General features: G+C 36.6%; 1 protein-coding gene across 2 annotated transcripts in view; it reads left to right on the top strand.

Moving 5' to 3' along the window:
* The window catches only part of CERT1 (ceramide transporter 1), an 82551-nt gene that overhangs the window by 10056 nt on the left and 51493 nt on the right, over positions 1–21002 (top strand). For both annotated transcript variants that reach the window (XM_050986470.1, XM_050986469.1), the window contains exon 3: positions 13812–13928. In XM_050986470.1, coding sequence (XP_050842427.1) covers positions 13812–13928 — 117 coding nt within the window. The remainder of the gene's footprint in view (positions 1–13811; positions 13929–21002) is intronic.

Below are 21002 nucleotides of genomic sequence, written 5' to 3'. Positions count from 1 at the left end.
AATGGAAATTCTAAATAGAGGCAAATGTATTTAGGAATACTTAGTCATATGTGAAAGGCCTGAGGTTTTTTTGTTCTGGAGAGGAAAATGCCAAAGAGCAACAGGATAGGGAGGAAGGGAAAGTGAGTAAATGACTAGGAGTTAATGACACTGGGCTGCTGCTGGTGCAGCACATGGAAGTTCCTTGAAATACAGAATTTTCCTGGACAATTAGTTTTGGCATTTACATCCTCTGTACAAATTTGTCTATGCCTCTGAGTTATCTGAACCAGCCATTGATGGGTTATTGTGAAATGAAAATGTGGGTATATATTGAACTTCTATAAAGTGCTAATATCCTGGTCAAGCAAAAAAGGATTATTTGGCATGGTGGAGAAATGGATAAGTTCTTCTGTAGTGTGTATTGAAGAATTAAGTCAGAAATGGAAAAAATACACATCCAGATCAGCTCAGTGAGGTTGTTCTTTGTACTATGGTGCAGGTTCCAAAATTATTAACATGTAAAAAAAATCTACAATGTACATTAACCAAATATCTTACCCTTACTTAATATTGCTGAAGAATTAGTTTTTAGTATTTGAATGTAGTCATGTGTTACGACACTCTTGAAACTAAGGCTGTAATCCAGCTGTGTTTGTCATTTTATTATCAGAGAGAATACGGTTCCTCTACATGACTTTTTAAATTAAGATAATTAAATTCTAACTCTGTTCATTATTTAATATACACTTCAGGGTCATAGTACTTGCCTGTGGATAGGTGTATTGGAGCACTTCCGTGCTGTATATTCTGCAAGATATTTCTTGCAGATGTATACCAAGTCTTGAATAATTTCAGTGGTTTAGGTATTAAAGGTATGATTTTATAGCTGATCAAATTTTTCTATGCTACTTGCAATCCTTATTCTTGCTCAGTCTGAATTTCTGTGCGTTTTCGTAAGATTGATTTATAGTTGATTTCTTCGGGAATATGTTTGGTTCATATGTCACCCGCTCCAGGGCTATACTGTTGCTCAACAGTCCTCCTAGGCAACGTGCTGTTTATTAGCTGGTGTGTCTTATGATAGCTGTTAATGACTTTTTCAACAGCTCTGTTGAGGTTTTGTACAATATTAGACCTCACTTTTAGATATGCATTCACAGAATACTGAGCCAAAAAGTCAGAATACTTTCCATCAGCTAATATGGAGCCGCAGCTGGCCATCTTTTTTTTAGATGCTTCCTGAAGCTTAACTGCACTTTCTGTTCATACATTCAAAATAGTTTGTCATAGATGACTGCTTGAGTGTTGTTTTCTTCTTCTCCCAGTTATCTTATTGCCTCCTCCTTTAGGCCTATACTTTAGTTGCTATTTTCTCATGTTCATGTTGAATTCTAGTTAGAATGAAATCAATCAAATAGTGTGGGCAAGTTCACCACTTTTTAAATGTTTGATGTGTTTTTCCTTTCAACTGAAGCTCATCATTCCTTAGTTAAGAGGACTAGTTGGAACAGAATTTACTACCCCAGGTCCCCAGGTTGTTAACTGAGGTTTTACTGTAACTGATGTCTAATAGATTCTTAAAGCTTGTTAAATTGCTGTCTTTTAAGGAAAAGTGTTGCTCTTTCTTAAGTTCTCTTTTACAGCTCTTTCAAAACTAATTATGTGTGCATATATACATCTGTATGTATACACATGCAAATATATATTAAAGAATTAGAGGTGATGTCAGAGTTTAGACTCACAATTCAATTTTGAACTTTAGAATGAAAGCTTTTAGACTGACATTCATTAGCAACATGCCTTTTCCTTTTAATTAGTTCTTACATATTTTTAATTATTGCTATAAGTTGCTTATTACAGAGTAACCATTACCATCTTGTATTCAAAGCAGTCACTTATATCTGACTTGCATCCTAAATTATCAGTAACTATGCAGTGCCATCTAGCCACTACCATATTTCTAGCCGGGTATCTTTGTTCTTGATGGTCCTAGTTGCTGAGATGAGGGTAACCTTACTGGAGAACTCCTTAGTGAGGGATGGGGAAGGTTGGATGACAGGACAACTGTAGAACTGAAGCATCTTTTTTGAGATTCAGATGCAGAAAGCGATCATATAAATACATCTTTTGCCAAAATACACAGGCCAAATGAGGATCCTTTGTAAGCCTCTTTTAATATATGACTGGGGCACTGTGATGCTGGAGAGGTGGTTCTTTCCCAGGCTGTAGCCTTGCGGCTTCCTTGCCCTGTTGCTCAGCTGTTTGGGTTTTTTTCTTTTTAAGTAGCCACTGCTACCAAGAGCAAAAACAGCCTTCCCAGCTGTGGAGGTTGCATGTTTTCACTAACTGGTAATTGACCATTAAGGAATTGTTTATGGTTCTTGGACTATGGCTTTTCATCTGTATCTGTAGTTTCATGGTCTTTGATATCTCATGCTTAAATTTTGTATCATAACAAGAGACACCTGGTTCGAAGGTCTAGTTGTTAGAGCCAGTTTTCATAACAAGTTAATGAGATCAGGTCAATACTGGGAGTTGTATAGTTAGCATAAGTCCTGTTGCTATTAATATTCATACTGCATTTATAGAAATGCTTATACAGTTGTACTGTGTTAAGTTGCTTATGTTGGGATTCAAACCAAGCTAATCTTAATTCTTAGTGTGGTGCTTCCACAGGTACATCAGGCCTTTATTCTAGCTGGAATGCCACTGATTTCCTAGAACCAGAATTTCCGTTCCCATCACCATGAATCTAGGTCCAGAACGTTCTGTGCTATCTGTCTGCTCAATACAGTGCTGTGAAGCATGACTTTTCTCTTAGGGTGGAGTACCTTCTCTGGATATTCACTCATGGTTTACTTGTGAAATCCATATTGCTCTCTTGCCTCTGGTGTATGTGAGAATGCTGGGTCTCATGTGCCACACTGCAATATACTATGTGAGGTACAACCAAATTAATCAATATATAAATATTTATCTTAGGAGTGCGGCAGTGTGAATGTGATTCCTGCTCCTATATTTGACTGTCCATTAAAACTAACCTTTAAAAAAAGGGCTCAGACAGTGTTTTCTGCATTCTCTAAAGTTGATACAAAATTGCTTTGTTTCCTTCCTGATTAATAACTCTAGTTCCTTGCTGTATATTATGTGGTTCCTAAGAAGTTTAACATGGTGATTTGTGATCAGTTCTAGCTTGATGTTTTTCTATCGTTTTTTCCCTGTGTCTGATGCATGTTGTTGGTGGATAATGCATATATTTTGTTCCAACTGGAAACCTGAGAAGTATCATATGAATTTGTTTGCAGGGAATTCACTTAGACTTGGTTCTCACCAAAGCAGTAACATGTATGCTTCCATTTCCATAACTGATAGTTAGCTCTAAAGAGAAGTTTTGGAGTTAGACCAAGTTTCAAGTTCTTCAGACTATGTTTAAACAGGCCCATTAGTTATATCCTGCTTTCTCTCTGTGTGTCTCTAAATCTGTTAATACAAATTTGCTAATCCACGTAGCTTTTACATGTATTTGTAGTCACTAGTAGATCACTTAAGGTGACATCTTTCTGCTTGGTTTACAACTATTTCAGCCTTGATCTCTTTCTTCTAGTAACAGAGTGCCATTCCATGTCTTTGACTAATTTTTAGCTGACATTTCAAGTACACACGTGTTATACTCTAGGTCTTGCAATATTAAGTAGGCACTTAAGAATAGTAGTGTCAGGGGTATGTTTATATATAAACCATCACAGCATGACTACCTACTAATTCCACTTCATTAACACAAAAATAATTTGATAAAATACTAATCTAAAAAAATTAATATAGTGTAAGATACTACCCTGTAAGGCTAAATTAATTTCTCAAAAATAACTGTGAAAATTGTTTTAATAGGATCACATTCTGCATCTGAATCTATTTGGCAGGTGTGCAGAAAAACAGATTGACCAGGTTTACACTTGAGATCTGTAATTTCAAATTTTAAGTGTGGTTTCAATGCTAAAGTAACATACAGTGTACACTTGATCCAGACTTAAAAGAACAGTTCTCTCATAAGAGAGCTTCTTTGCAATGGATTAAACCAAGCTAATTTTAAATTTGCATGCTATGCTAACAAACTAATTTTAAATTCTGCTTACATGGTTCTGCTTTCACTGGCCACTACTTTAGCTAGGTTTAGAAAATATAAGATCATTATTTAGAAGAACATTTAGTGTTCAAAGGCATTGTGAGAAGAAAATATCCTGACTCAAGACCTGAAGTGGAATATTTGGGTAGTAGCAAATAATGGAAAAACATTGAATAGCTTTTATATTTTTAAGCCTATTTTCTTTATAAGTTTTTTTCTACATGTGCAAATATGCCGTTATGAGAAAGTTTTCTTTTTAATATGCTAATGAGCAAGAAGTTAGATATCCCATATTTTGCCCCTAAAGGTTTTTCACTTCCAATAGGCCTAGACCTGTCTTATTTACTTGCTTATTTGTAGTAAGGTTTTCCTAGACTGTTGTGAAAAAAATACAGTACAAATAAATGTAAAAAGAATACAACCAGTCAATGTAACTAAAAAGTAGGTTCTTACTGCTTAAGAATAACAACAAGGAAAGGCAAGACATTTTAGTCCAGGGCTTCTATTAGGTTTTGACTGAATTTTAGAACTGAGAATGGGAAACCGGAATTTTGTGTTGTAGACCTTAATTTGCCAGATTTGGTAGACCTTATGGTCTACCAAATTAAGGTCTACCAAATGCTTTGGTAGACCTTAATTTGCCAGACCTGTGGATCTATTTGGCTTTTCTTGGGGGCAGCAGGGCACAAATATAGAAAATTAGAAGTTGTAATGTCTTTTGGGACTTCAGTACATTATTAATAAAATTTATTATGAGTAATGAAGTATAATGTTTTCCTTAAGTTGTTCCCTTCTGAGACTTAGATCCGTGATAGATATAGATATTTTAAAAATCCTTGCAAAATTAATTACTTCAGTATTTGTAGTTCTAAAGCCAAGTGTCTTCAAAAATATGTGATAGTGACAGAAGGATCTTCATGAGCTCTTGTGATTGCACTGAGTATATGTTGTGGGGCTGGGATTTGCCATGCAGCCTCTGTGCGGAGACTTCTAGTTGTCTTGCGCAGAACATGGTCAGTTTCTGTGGAGACACAGTGCAGGGCACTCACAGCTGAGCCTCGCAACCATTGTGTTACTTCTCAAGGTAAACAGAGTTAAATGGCAAAAATGCTGCTCAGCAGTGTGTAAGAAAGGGAGGAGTGAGGAAAAGGTGTGAGAAAAACTGGCTGGGCAGGAAGAGATGCTCCAACCACAGAGTGAGATCCCCTGCAGCCTGTGGAGGAGCATGTTGTGCATGCATTTTTGGTGTAACCTGTGCAGAGAATCATACCAGACCAGACAACCACATTGCAACCTATTTAGAACCCAACAGTGGCTGCTGAATGTGTCTTAACAGAGGCTGCAGTGCCCAAAGAGCCCATGCTCTAACAGGTTTAGCCTGAAGAATTGCAATGATGGATACAATCCTTGCTGGAGCATGTGAAAGCATGAGGAAGGAGTGGCAGAATCTATGTGTTAGACCATAGCCCTCATTCCCAGTCCTTCTGTGCTTCTCTTGCTTCTCACCATCCAACTCTACTTTGCAATAAATTAAGCCAGTTTCCCCTAAATCAAATCTGTTTGACCATGCTGGCAGTAGGTAAGTGGTCTCTCTGTCTTTATCTTGACCCATGAGCTTTTCAGTGACTTTGGAGAGAAATACACTAACTTGAAAAATAGTGCTATTTAGTATTTAATAAGGCATGAATGACAATGTTTTAACTGGTCTTGTCTGGTAAAATCCTAACCATGCATAATATTATTTGGTAAAACACATATTGTGATTCATTTGATATAATTTTCCACTGATGTAGTGAAGTAATATTCACTGTGTAGAATGCAACTTTAAAATTATGTGAATGGTACTTCATTTCACTACCTTTCTGTTCAAAGGTTTTTTAAAAAGTTAGCATATTTTCATCCATTTTACATTTGAAAGCAGGGGACAAGTTCTTCACAGTTTGGGTCTCTCATGAATTAAGTGCTTCCAAAAAATAATTTTAAGATGAGCACTTTTTCAAACTTGACTTTTTCTTTGTTTTTCTCTAGTTAACTAATGGCAGCCTTTGCTGGTTCCCAACTGGTTTTACATGGAAGCTGAAATACAGTTTTCATGTGTGCTTTGAGAGCCAATTCCTTCAGTCATACAGCACAGATCTTAAAGTAAACTTTTTATTTTTGGGGTTTTGTTAGCATCTCAACATAGGTACGTGTACAATGTGTTCGTATAACTTTTTTTTTCCTGATATCAAATAGGTTTGTTTTTTCCGTTGTTCTCATAGTCAAAGTATGTACTTCAGTTTTAGCCTCAATTCCTAGTAACTGCAATTTTTTTCTTGCCTTTATACAGGCTGCTTACTGTGAATCATGGAGTGATTTTTTAGTTTTCTTTATTTAACATTGTTACCTGCTACATTGCATTGCCTTCCCTTTTTCTATTCCATCAGGTTAACTAATTTTTAAGGTGCTCTTTAACTTATTTCTATAGCTTATCATATCTTGTGCCTTCTCTTTTTTTAACAGTGTGCCTTCTGTCTTTTTTTAATGGTGTTTTTCATTGCATTCTAAATTATCACATGCACATCTCTCCCTTTGACCTTCTGTTGTGAGTTTCCCTTGCTTATGGATGAATACAGTGCTGTTTTGTGTTGTACAGTTTTGGACTTCTGTCTGTTTTGAAAGTAGTACCATGTTGCAGATGCAATTTATTTTATTATGATCATGGCTTGTGCTCCTCTGTCCTTTCTTGTCCTACCCATATTATCCTGGAGTGATAGTCTGAATTTCCTGTTGAAAACTTGAGAGGATAGAGGTGGTTTTGACATTTGAGTGATTACATCGAGGTCCAGAACATATTGAATGATCTGTCAAAACAAATAAGCAAATCTGTAAGTTGGTGGTAACTGCTTTGAACATATGGGTTTTTTGTGGAGGAAGTGGTCGTTTGTTCAGGTAATTTTAACTAGAGAATTTCAGGAAGTTGAAGAACAGTGCAAAAAAGATGCTTTTTCCTGAATGCCATGGGAATTGTAAAAAGCTAACCAGTAGATAAATTGTACCTTGCATGGTAGGACAATGACGCTGTTCACATGGGAAAAGCTGTGTGTTCAACTCTCTTGAGCTGGAAAAGTTGTTATGAATAGTTATAGTCTGGCTTGTGTCTCATTTTCCAGGCTATAACTTTTCATGTCTACTTTTATAAGAGGCATTTAAGTTGAAACTGGTGAAGTTTGCTATCTTAAGAAAGATTTACAGGCCTATTAACATGAAGATGCTTGCAGATAGACATCAGAGTTGCAGAGTGGTGTTTCAGTATTTCCTCAGCAGATGAAGCAAAGGACAGAATGCACCAAGTTGTATTCCAGGTGGAAGAGAAGTGATTGCCAGGTGGTTTGTCCCTATACAAATGCTACATGCAAAAAAAAATAATTCTGCAGGCATGAGTTACAGCGTTTGCATAAATGAAATATATGCAAAATACTTAAGTCAGTTTTACTTAATAAGGCTCTTTTTTTGATTCTTAAAAGCTGAGTATTTGCTTTTTTAATAACTTTAGGTACTCTGATATAAGGCATATATGTGTAGGCTGTTTTTCAAAGAAAAAACCTGAAGTTCAATTACCAAAACTTGGATTTGTTTTCTAAATTTTCGGTTAAGTAACTTCTGATTGACACCATACTCAAACCCACTCAGAAAAAAGAATGTGAAGTTCTCTTAACTTGCTTTGAGTTGCACTAAGAGAAGTAAAGGAGGAATATAAGGTTTCATGTTTTAGTTTAGGCTAGATGACAGCCTCTGTTGAATTTATGCTAGTGACATTCATGTCTTAGATCTCAGGAATTGTAGTTTTCATGTTCTGTAGGTCTTCATTGTTTGTCTTGTGACCCACTTCCCAGCTCAGGATTTTCTTAATAAGAAAAACCTTCAAAATTTTAAAATAATCTCAGTTTAGGTAAACTAAACTAGTTCTGCAATGAAAATAGTGGCAGAAGCACGCTTCAATAATAGTAATATGCAGACTTGAGTTGTATCTGCTATGAACCACCCTGGCTTTCCTTGGTAAGGAAAGGACAAAATGCCATTAACAACACTTGGAGTAATGAGAGAGATCAAGCAAAAGTTTTTTCATTCAAGGTAGGGTTTTGGGGTTTTTTTCTGACATGGAATACTCTTGAAGGTTATAAAGTATATAAAAACACTTAATCTTTCCTGTGTGATTTGCCTGAAACACCTGAACCACTATTTTTCAAGGCGATTCTGCTCTGAAGCTTGTTTTATGAATACCTCAGGCTTGACAGCTGTATAGCAGGAAGGATTTTGTGGTAATGAAATCAGCTATGACTCATGAGACCCGAGCTGGCTACTGACTTCCTCAGTAACTATAGCCAAGTGAGTGTTTTTTCATGTAAACTGTTCTTGCTTAGAAATGCTCAGAATTTATGAGCTAGTATCCATTGGTTTTGAAAAGATCTAGGATGCTTGAATACTTGGAATTGCCTTTCTTTCTGCAGGATCCTCTGCAGGTGCCTTGGAAAAAAGCTTAGGAGTCCTACAGAAAGGGTGTTTGTGAAGACTAAGGGCCTATTTCTTGAAGCATGTTCTTAAATGGAATTGTGATTTAGCTATGGTGGCTTTTTTTTGGTTTTGTTTATTTTTTAATGTGGACTCTCAAAGGCACCCTTGGCATACATAGAGATTACCTCTGCCACAGACACTTAAATCTGTGCTTAAAAATTCAGCTGTAAATGTTTTCAGGTGCCCCCATTCAAAGTGTCTTGATCTAGCTTTTATTCCCCAGTGCTCTCTCAATTTATGCATGTTACTTGAGACTGCTGCAGGTTGGGAAAAAGCAGCTGAAGTTCTCCAAGGTGCTTTAAATCCTTAGGATAGATAGTGAACTCCTACTTACTTCCTGTTGCCTGCATAACATTCCTCTTTCTTGCCTTATCTTTGTTGTGAAAGGTCATTAGGACATATCCTGGCCTCAGCACATGTCCTTAGCTTGTTACAGATGAAAATCCCTATTTATTCTCCAAGGTCCTGTCATGTGACTGCCTAAGAACTGTACTATTTTAAAACAGCTTCTGAGTGTAAAATAGGGAAAAGCAACACTTGGCTAGAAACAGTGGACCTCAGAAAGAAATGAGAGCTAAATGAAATGCATTGCAGTCTACAGGAAAAAAGTGAAACAGAAAAACTTCCAGGAAGCATAAAGGAATCAAACTAGTCTTATGAAAATGTTAGAAGAATAAAGGACAGGCCTGAGAAGTTGTGAATAACACTTTGTGATCTTTGCTAGATGCAGCTACAGAAAACAGTAAATGCAGTTGTAGCCAGAGGTAAACCAAGGAAGTTTGTTTGTAGCTAGGGTGGGGGTGGGGGTGGGGGGGGAGAAGAATGTAACAGGTGCTGCCTATTACATACAGAGTATGTAACTGTAAAGTAACATACAGAAGTCTGCCACTTTATCAGTGAAAATGAAATATGAACTCCGTACTCTTTGGTGGAGAAGGGGGTTAATCAATAACAACCGGATTTGTTCTGTGTTAAGAACGCATCACATGATTCAGGTGATTTATTTGTCTTTTGTGTTCAGTTAATTCAGGGTTCTTCCAATAAAGCGTGCTTAAAAAAAAAAATATCAGAGGACAAGAATGTTAAACAATGATTTCAGTTGCCAAAAATATGGAAAATAGGCAAATGATACATACTGTTAAAGCAGGTGAACAGTAAATCATGTAGCACCTGCCTAACTTCCTTTTGAAGCATATTTAACCTTGTTAGTGCTTATTTCTTGTCTTTAAGCAACTTGATCTAACAGGATCATCTGATCAGCTATACTTTTTTATAGCATGGAACTGCATGGTGAGCTGAGTATAACCCTAAACCTGACTGATAGAATCACAGAATAGGCTGAGTTGGAAGGGATGCACCAGGATCAGTGAGTCCAACTGCTGGTCCTGTGCAGGAGAGCTTCAAGAGTCCTACCATGTGCCCAGGGGCATCGTCCAAACTCTACTTGAGCTCTATCAGGTGTGGTGTTGTGACCACTTCCCTGGGGAGCCTCTTCCAGTGCTTATTGACTCTCTGGGTGAAAAACTTACTCTCCGTATACAAAATAAACCTCCCCTGACTCAGCTTTATGCCACCTCCTGTGGTCCTATTGCTGGTCATGAGAGTGAAGGGATCAGTGCCTGTCCCACTGCTTCTTGTAAGAATATTGAAGACCCACAATGAATTCTCCCCTCAGTCTCTTCCACGCGGAAATGGCCAAGTGACCTCAGCATTTCATAAGGCTTCCCCTCCAGACCCATCACCATCTTCGTGACCATTCTTTGGATGCTCTCTAGAAGCTTTACGTCTTATATTTCCGTACCCGAGCCTGCACACAGTGGTCAAGGTGAGGGCATCTCAGTGTAGAGCAGAGCGGAACAATCCCCTCCTTTGACTGGCTGGTCAGTTTTATATATGTGTGTGTGTATATTTTTAGTATGTATATACACACATGCACACACATGTCTGTATATATATAGATGACGTAGTCTCTTAACTACGTGTAATGCATAAGTGTTTACGCAGTAAATGGTGGAGAAAAGTGTTTAAAGTATTCTCTAGACCTCAGAGAAAACATCTTCTTTCTGTGTCTTAGCAGCAAGGCATGAATTTTCAAATATATTTGAAGCTGGTTTGGAAAGAAGGGGAGTACAGAAACCTGTCTTTGAAAAGAAGAGAGGTGATAGTCTTAAGTTGCATTAGAAGACGTTTAGGTTAGATATGAGATTCAGGGGAAAGCAAGAATGATGGTGAACTGAAGCAAGTGCACCGTATGGAAGTGTGGGATCAGTAGTGCTGCTGGCTTTAAGATGAATCTTGTGAAGTCTTTCTAATCACATACCATGTAATTGCTTGTAACTCTATCCAAAAGACTTCAAGAATGAGAGATTAAACTGAGGAATGCTATCATGTCAGGAAAATTCTTAATAGCTAATCTTTCTGTTTGGGTGATTTTTTGGAGTATTTCTGGATATTGCAGATCATCACATGACTAAATGAGGGCCTGCCAGAGGAGTAGCTGAGAACAGGCATATAAGCATGACACATTGCTTTGGCAAGTTTGCTGTTCTAAAGCAGATAAACTTCTTTTACATATATAATAATAATAGTAATAGAAAATTCAGCTTGAAGAGGGCACTGGACTAGAAGACTTGTATTGTCCTGTGTTGGGTCTGTATGGCAAGTTTTGGTGGTGGGGGACTACAGATGTGGCTTCTGTGTGCAGATGCAGAAGTTGCCTCCATATCTCACAGGTCCACCTCTATGTGGGTCCAAGAAGGACCTGCCAAAACTGAGTTCATCAGAGATGATGGTATATTGCTTCTGTGATAACATACTAAGAAAGTGTAAAAACTGCAGTGCAGCATGGATTGGGAGAGAGGGCTGAGAATATTTGAGAGCACCAGCTCTGCAGACAGAGATCTGTGAGAAAGGAGGGTGAACACATTATCAAGGAGCATAGATTCCCCTGCAGCCTGTAGGGGAGACCGTGGTAAAGCAGATTGTCTCCCTGCACCCATGAGTGGGAAACCCATGCTTAAGCCTTCTAGCAGGACCTGTGGCTCCATGGAGAGAGGAGCCCATGTTGTAGCAGTTTGCTGGCTGGACTTGTGTCCCCTTGGGAGACCCATGCTGGAGCAGGCTGTGTCTGAAGGACTGTGCCCTGTGGAAAGGACCCACACTGGAGCAGTTAAGGAAGAGCTGCAGCCCCTGGGAAGGACCCATGTTGCAGAAGATCACAGAGGTCTCTGTCCCATGAGAATGTTCTTATGCTGAACAGAGAAACAGCATGAGGAAGGAGTGACAGAAAGTGTTTGAACTGACTGCAACTGCAATCCCTGCAATTCCCACTGCTCTGCAGTGCTTGGAGGGATGAAGTAGAGGAAAATAGGTAGTGAAGTTGAGCCTGGTAAGGAGGAGTGGGGTGCCTTTAAAATTTTTATTATCCTACTCTGATTTGACTGGTAATAAATTAAACTATTTTCACTGAGTCAAGGCTGTTTTGCCTGTGGCAGTAAATGGTGAGTGATCTCCCTGTCCTTATCTCAGTTCATGACTCTTTCATCATATTCTCTCTCCCCGATCTGGTGGAGGAGGGTAGTGACTAAGACTTTGTTGGGTATGTGGCATCCAGCCAGGGTCAAACAACCTTGTGCCCCTTTTTATGCCCTTTTGTCTGGTTCACTGAAGACAAAGGAGTGTATAGAACCAGTTTTGAAAGTTGGTTGAATTTAATTAACCTTGAGATGGTCAGGTATTAAGTAATTAGTAGCTATAGTTGTTTGACTTGATTTTCAATTCTTACAGTTACTGGAAATTTTTCCTATGGGATATTTAAATTTCTTTAACATTGAATACTCAGATGCCTGACAAAGTACATGAAGTTTTAAGCTTACACTTTGGTTTTTAATGTACTTTTGTTAAACTCTTTCTAGTTCATTTTTTTAATTTGTAATTTGTATTCTGTTATCCTTTTCTTATTCCGTAGTATATTAAATACAGAAAAAGAGAAACGTGTTTGTTTATGTGTAAGTAGCTTCTGGTTTCCAAATTCTTTGAAAAAAATTCTCACTAACACTGGAATGGTGTGCATGACAACAAATGAGACTTATTTCTAGGTTTTCTTTTGTGGAGTGTTAGTCAGTGTTTAACAGTTTTTTAGTTTGCAAGGTGAATGTATTGGCAGTGTGGTCCTGGTGTTGTAAAGGGTATTCCTAACACTTGTCTTCAGCATCTGGCACCAATATTTGTGGTCCTTCAGACTGTGTCACTAGCCTTTATCCTGGAGCCTGTTAGCCTCCTGCAGTTATTTTCGTGCGTATTTTTTTTGTGTATTCAATTTCAAAAAGGTGTTCAGCTACATTTGTATTACATGTCTTAAAAATGGCTTTTAAAGATGAAGGATGTGAGAAATATTGGGCTCAGTTGGGTGTTTGCTAAGGAGTAACTTTGCATTGACAGTGTCAGGGTACAGGGCAGATTAGATTGTTGTTTTCTTTCCCTGTACTTTCCTTAACAGCTTCTCTGTTGCATTAGTAAAAGTTTACTAGTATTTAAGGCATGTTAACCTGGAAGTTGGATAAAGTTGAGTGGAGATGTGTAAAAGGATTGCATGTGGCTTCCAATTATCTGAAATATTTATGGTGAAAATAGTTGAGGCAAAACATGTCACAGCTTGTAAGTTCCAGTTCTGACTTGACATTTAGATATAGTCTGCTTTTATGGTTCTATCCTGGTATTTTTTTGCTATGATGTATGTTTTTCATCTAAAATTAATACTGGGAGCACTAGTGTTATGGAGCTCTTGTCCTGTTTTGAAATTAAGATGGATATGTATGGATATTTTCCAGTATGGTAGATATTTTGCTGAAGGATTTGTTTCAAAGTATTTGAAAGTATGGAACTTATTATGTATGGAATTTATTTATGAAAATTTTATTTAATAAGAATATATTACACAAGGCTTTTCTATTTCAGAAGACCAGCATCTTTCCTTATGGGAGTATTTGTTCATTATTTGAGACAGCTACACAATACAGAATTTAGAATCTAGGATGAATTTGAGATAATATAGACAGATTTTCTAATTAGCGTTTGAGTGTCAGAATAATCTGTGAGCTAACATTGATCATGTTGCTAATTTTAGCTACTCTTACACTCTCTTCTGTCACAGCCCCATGACTTTGATGAATGCAGATTTGATATCAGCGTGAATGATAGTGTTTGGTACCTCCGGGCTCAGGATCCAGACCACAGACAGCAATGGGTAGATGCAATAGAACAACATAAGGTATGTAATTTTCTATTTTCTAATTTCCCTTCCCATTCCCTCATTAGATCAAGCATGTTGCTTGCAGAGAGTTTAAGCTTCCCTGTGCAGTCATTAAAAGGCTCATGGTATTTATGACAGGTAAAAGTTCAAGACTGAAGCTCTGTGTTAAATATGTTCCAAATGAATTGATTTGTTCTTCACAGATAAGACTTCACTGGGGGCTAACAACTGTGAGCCTTTCCTGAGCTCTCTAGCTTGAAACAAAAAAAAGCTTTTATTATGTTTTAGTGATGTTTTCAAGGTTTTGTCCACCTTCTCCCTGATTATTGAATTGCTTCTTACCTATCTTGTTAACCTAGAGAATTTACTATTGTTGTAGTTTTGGGCTCCTCTTTTTCATAATTTGACCACTTTTACTGTATCTGATCACTGACTTTTGTCTCTTTGTCTTTTAAGGCACTATTCTTTGTCTGCATTTTTGTTCAGCTTTCTTGATCTGTTCTGTGTATCTGCCAATGAGCTCAATTAATTTCATTTTAAAAATACCTGACCTTCAAGCCCTTTAGGTCAGGTAGAAGGTACATAAAGCATCCATAATGTTTTCAGGTACCAGATAGACATTGTCCCAAGGTGTAGCACTAAATTACAATACCTAGCCCAATGCAGCCTCTCAATCTGGGTTACACAAATACAAAAGGAATACAAATTGAAATAGATATCCAAGTATGTATGAGTTTTTGCCTTGAGCTTTTGAAGTGTTGTTTGCCTAGGTACTGTGTGTAATTAAGAGTTTTCACCTTTTATTGACCATTCCTTGAAATAAGCAGTACATGTTCTTAAATTTAAAGTGCTGCCTTTTCATAATGGTTCTCTTAAAAAAAAAATCTCAATTGGACTATTTGTCCTTTTGTAGCTTGGCATATTGCCTTCATTTTGATACAGAGGTAATATTAAAGCATAAGAAATTAAGTTGCAAAGCCAGGATTCTTTCCTGTAGTCTAATGGAAAAATATAAATTAACAGTGGCACGTTCTTGAGACAAAAATACCACAACTTATTCCTAGTGCAATACCTGAGAGAAATTTCTCATGAGGATACACTGAAGAATTACTGGATTGCACATCTGTAGAGCTGGCATTTCAAAAACTGGTAGGCTTGGGGGTCTTCAGGTGTGGTTTAGTATAGTCATGGAACTTGATAGCCCTAGACTAAAACCCTAGACTAGGTTTCATGAATGATTTAGCTGGGGAAATGCAAAACTTTAACCTGAAGTTGAATAAACAGAAATGCAGTCTGCTACCCTGTAGGAATGAGTGATGAAAAAGCCCAGATCCTGTCTTAAACTCTGCCCATCACTACCTCAAACCTTTTTCATGCTATTTTTCTATTCCCTTTTGTAATGGTCATCTTAACTGTTGCTAATTTCTGAGCTGCAACTTTATGGAATCACCAACTCATAATACAAGATTGTTGAATGATAGTAGTTTAGAGTTTGCCATTGCAAGTGTTGACTTGGCACTGTTTCTCTGTACTACTTAAAAATAAAAATCTTGTTTTCAACACTCTTTTTTTTTTTACCTGCATTAGTACTCAGCCCCTGTCATGAGGTATCTGTTTATTTTCCTTTGTCTGTCTGGTATTATTGATAAGCATTTATTGGTAAGCTTAAATTGTCTTATTCAACCTCCTTTTCAGGATCATGAATGAATATTGAGGGGTACAAATTCTAGCATTGCAAAAGTTATCTCCCTTTTTAAAGAAGCCTGATTATGTATACAGTTTTTCAGCTTTAAAAAATAATCTTTTAATATAATTTGTTTTGGACAGTTTAGACTTCCATTCTTTGCATGAATTTGGTAGTTATTTAAATAAATAAATTTTGCCAGATCTCTGCCTTTATGCTTAAAGAAGAAGAATGAAGTGTTGATTATTTACACTACCCATTTTTTCTAGTATTTAGAATTAGTATAGAAATAGGGATAAGAAAGTGTTTTTCATTATTTTAATAAAGTTACTTTTCAGCTAATTTTTTAAAGAATGAGGGTGTTCTGGAATGTTGTAAAAACAGAAGAAAAGTATGTCTACAAATACGAAGTGGTAATAAGTTCTTCTGTATATGCTGAACTGACAAGAAACAGTTCATTTGCATCTCGCTATCCTAAGGTAATAACACTGGACTTGACTGTTCTGAATCTTACAGCTTTTTCAATATGTGTAGTTTGCAGTTTCATGGCTATTTGACATTTTTCAGTTTCTTTCATACTCCTTTTTACTCTCTAGTGTTAACAGTATTTAAGGCAAATAGCAGTTGCTTTCATTCTTAAATGGAGTAGAAAATACTATGGCACATCACTTCTAAATAAGCTATCGAAACATTTAAAATGTTAAAGTAATACGTTATTTTACATACATACTTAGAATACATATTTTTATTTTAAAACATCCTTTTTGCATTATACAACTATATATCAAGAATATGATGATCAAAACATAGCAGGGAAAACAGCAGAAGTTACTGCAGTCTTGTAATAATAGGTTAAACTCAAGTTGAAAGTATATAATGAAATATCAGAAGACTAACACCTTCTTTCCAGTGCAATATTCTGTTGTCTTCATTAATACAGTAGGAGTTTTGTGTGATAAATGTAGGTGTAGAGGTGCATCTGTTGCTTCTAATGATTTTAGAAAAATAAATAATAATCAGAAGCCTTGGAAATCTTGACCAGCATTTGAAAAAGTGCTGTATTTACATAAACACATTAAGGTGTTTGGTAGAATTAAACACAGCACAGAATTGTACAAATCCAGTCTTCAGTGTGATAATTATTAGTGGTTCTTAAAGAATATGTCTCCAAATGTCTTGTTTCTCTATTTTCATTGAGGGGTTAGTGTTATAACCTGTCATTTTTAATATAGGTTTGTATGGAAAATATTTAAGAAACAGTACATTTTTCCTTTACATATAACTTTGATGGGATGTGAAAGTAAGTATTTTCATGGAATCTGGAAGTCAATCCCATTTTTCATTCAAATTTGTATGAACAGCACTTAAGTGAACCTTGGAGTTCATTTGGAACCTCTTCATTTATCCTTTAATTCACTTCAGCTCGTGGAAGTTTTATATCCAAAAACCTGACTGAGGGAAGTGGAAGATGGGCGAAATATCTCATTGCACTGAAAAGTCCAGATCTGTCGGCTTACTCTCACATTTTCTGAAGGAGCTTTCTGATCAGGTTACCAAACCTCATGGAAAAGCTCCTTCTGGGTAAAAAACATTTTTGTGTGCAAAACAGGTTCTTCAAATGGCACATAATAATTTGGATAAAATCAAGAGAGGAAGTTATTTCCTATACCAGTGATTTTTCTTTACATTAGTCTACTGCTGCATAAAGTACTTATTTGTTTATTTTTGAAGTTCTTTGTTGCTTACTGTGTGGGTAGGTAGTTCTGGTAGGCTGCTTAAGCTATTCGCTAACAAAAGTGTGTTTGTGGGACTTAATGGAGCATGTCACAAGGTTTTTGATCTTCAGAGTGAGAAAAATAGAAACTTTGACTGTGTTTCATTGTGCTCCAAACAAAGAGAGCACTGATTTAAAATTAATTTTATATTAAGTATGAGTATTAGCAGACATAGAAAAACTTCATGCTTAGCAGAACCAATGAGTAGCTGATGGCTGACAAATGTAAAACAGCTTATGTTCAGGCATAAAAACCATTAGAATTTTCAGAGGTGTTTATAATTGTACTTTTTTTTCTTGTACTGAGGTTCCTGAATCCTTACTACTTTAAGTGTTTCTAGTAGAGCTCAAAATGTTTATTCATTGCCCTGAACTGGAGGAGGGATACATCTAAAACTACTGTAAAGCCATCAGTGAGGCAAATGAGGAGGTAGTTAATGTGTAGCAAGGAGTCTTTTCTTCTACTTAAATGTTTCTTTAGACTTACTGATCGGGCATTTCTCTGGTGTCAAAACATTGATGGTACTTGAGCACTCCAGTGCTGATCTGTTTGGAAAGTTACTATCTTTTTAATAATAATTTGAAAGACTGTCTCCTCCAGGTCTTTCCCATGGTTTCAAAATGGAATTTGGAATTTCTAACCTAATTTTAGATAAACTGGCTTAAATGTTGTTAGTTCAGTGCTGTGAGAAAATAAGAGTGAATTGGCTGTTTTTTGTGAGAAACATCTGTATTAAGCAAACTTATTTTGAGTAAATGAACTCCTGAGATCAAGATAGTGATTTTTTTGTAATGTTAATCTACCACCCGAGTTGAGAACTGGATGAGAATGTATTTAGAAATGAGTAAGTTTATGAGAAATTTTGTATCGCTTTAGGTTTGTCCCATTTTGTTCCATCGTAGTTTTGCACACAGACTCTTAATGTCTTCATTATTGACTTTGTGACTCTTTGGCAATATAGATTGATAGTTTTTTTGGTCTTGAATTTGAAAAATCTTTTGTTTGTCAAATCAAAATAAGTCTTCCTGAACGTCTTAAAATATCTGATTTTGCTGTTTCAGACTGGAAAAGGTAATTTTTTCAGAGGAGTACCTAGATATCCAGCAAATTGGCATGTAGGGAGTAGGTAGGTATTCTTTTTAATTTTGAAGTGATGATGTCCCAGACATTTATATCTAGAGTAGAAGGCATGAATCTCAGAGTTTGACTGCAAAAGGTATCAAGTGGCTATTTTCTGAACCTAATTGACTTATGTCCCTTTACTGGGGGTAAGGGACCTGTCCCCCTTAAACAAAAGTGGCCTGTCTCCCTCAGTAAAAATTTTCCTTGAAGGAGTGGCTACTTTTTTATTGTTTTCACTCTTGATTAGACACTGTGGAAGGAGTTAGCTAGTTAGAATAGGATTATACAGAAATAAAATTTTAGCATTTTTTAGCATTTTCTCCCCAAATGGGGAGAAGACATGGCAACCTGGGGGTCAAAGATAATTTAGCTTTTAAATAATTCTAATTTTGTGCAAGTCTTTGTATACTACAACTTGTTTCTTAAAATACCGGTTGTCAAACTGAGTAAGATGCTTTAGATACCATTTTTGCATTGTTTAAGTGCAGATCTAGTTTAAATGGTGGGAAAAGCCGAAAACACTGGATTTGAGAGTCAGGTAAATTCAAATTTAAGAAAAAGTAAAATAATTATTAAAGCAGTTGATTAATTTTGTTTCTATAACACTGATACATTTTCAAACAAGAAACCTAGAATTGAGATACTTAGTTGCGAGGTGTTTATTTTCAGACTGTTGATCTTAGTTCGTAAGTCAATTTAGAAAACTTAAGAGCACACTTTAAGCAGCATAATTTTGATTGCAGTCAATAAGGGCACTTCATGATATTGTTGTGAGAAAATTAAAAACCCAAAAACATCATCAGCCTGAAATTTTCAGAAAATTGTTGTTAACCACATAAAATGGAGTTCCTTTTTTTTGCAAGTAACCTAAAAAAAGCTAGTAATCACGTTATCTATAAAGTGTTAAGAATCATTAATTTCACTCTTATGGTAATCTGGTTGTTTTGTTTTCCCTTGTCAATGTACTGTTCTAAAAGAATTAATGAATGTGCTGTTACACATTGAAAAATATTGCTAGTAACAGTAATGGTGATGTTGAAGCAGGAAGTCGGGTGGAGAGGACAAGGGGTAGAGGTGTGCTTTTGCTAGTCTAACCTGACTGCAAAACCATTTGAAAGCAAAAGTCCCAGTGGATGCAACCAGATCACCACAAGATTTTGCACTTGAGAAGCATCTTAATAACTAAGTAACCCACAGAGTACCTACCCAGAGCTAATAGATCCCCCCCACTACCTGCTGTAACTGTTCCTGTTTTGGATGGTTCAGCTAATTACTTAAATTTGTCGGTAATACAGATCAGCTTCTGGACTGAGGTGAAGTATAAGAACATTGTGTCTGGATGGCTATATACCCCAACCGCATGATCTTACATGGGCAGAGGCAAAAGACGAGAAGTGCTCTTCTCCACATGGGGACAAATGTCCTCAGTTTATTTCTAGGAGACCCCCCCCAGATGGAAAAGAGCACATTGCCTCATGGCAGGAGAGCTTTAAACCCGGGGGAATGGGGTGTGGTGGAAGAGGACCACAGCCAATGGGATACAGGTGAGGAGGGAGCGAGGGGAGGAGTAAACCTGGGACAAACCATCACCACTGAGGGTTTTTGGGGGAGGGAAAGACCATGTGATATAAAAGGGGAATCCCATGAGGATACAGACATACTATTTTCTGCAATAATACAGAACCCAGTGCAAAACAACTAAATAACTATTTCGTGCAATACAACAGTGATGGACTTCAGGTAAAATATTGAAGTATTTATAAATTAAAATTGCTTTCTATCCTTGTGTTATTTCTCTTATGAACTTAAGTGTGAGGTTATGCATGAGGAACTTTTATTAAACTCGGAGCTTTAAATTTCACTTCAGATTTGGTTATAAACACCCAGAGTTTCTCAGTTCCTAGTTTTTGTTTTGTAATTGGAATGTGTCACCTTCAGACTGAAGTGCAGCTACCTGTTCCTTCAACCTACAGTGGGTTAAGAAATTTCACATTATCCATACTTTATGTCAAGCTTTTGTTTGAATACTGTATGTAAATATTGATCTATGAAATTGTTCTTATTTAGCTGTTCTAAGAAGACATTGAAAAATGCAAATAGAGGTAATCAGGTCAGAAACCAATATCAAAGGTTCAATTAGTAAAATAACGAGCTCGGGTTATCAACAAGGGGAAAGTACAGAAAGGTAGCACATGTTTAGCTTGTCCACAGGCCTTCAGCAATTTTAAGCAGAGCTGTAGCATTCTGTGAAGACAGGGTAGTTTTCTCCTTTTTTACACATCTCTAACTCTACCGTAGAATGGATTTAATATACCAATAATGGTACTAAAGACATGCCAATAAATCACTCCAAAACTGTTGCCAGTCTGGGCTGAAACTAGTGATATAATTTCAAATGAATAGTATATGCAGAGAAATGATACAGAAATATTTTGACTCAGCATACTAATGTAACAAACTTTTAAAATAGATACTAAATGAGAAGTATAAATTTCTGCCATCAGTTAATAG

Source organism: Serinus canaria, chromosome Z (genome assembly GCF_022539315.1).
Source record: "Serinus canaria isolate serCan28SL12 chromosome Z, serCan2020, whole genome shotgun sequence".
NCBI lineage: Eukaryota > Metazoa > Chordata > Aves > Passeriformes > Fringillidae > Serinus > Serinus canaria.
This window is presented reverse-complemented; position numbering and strand designations above follow the sequence as displayed.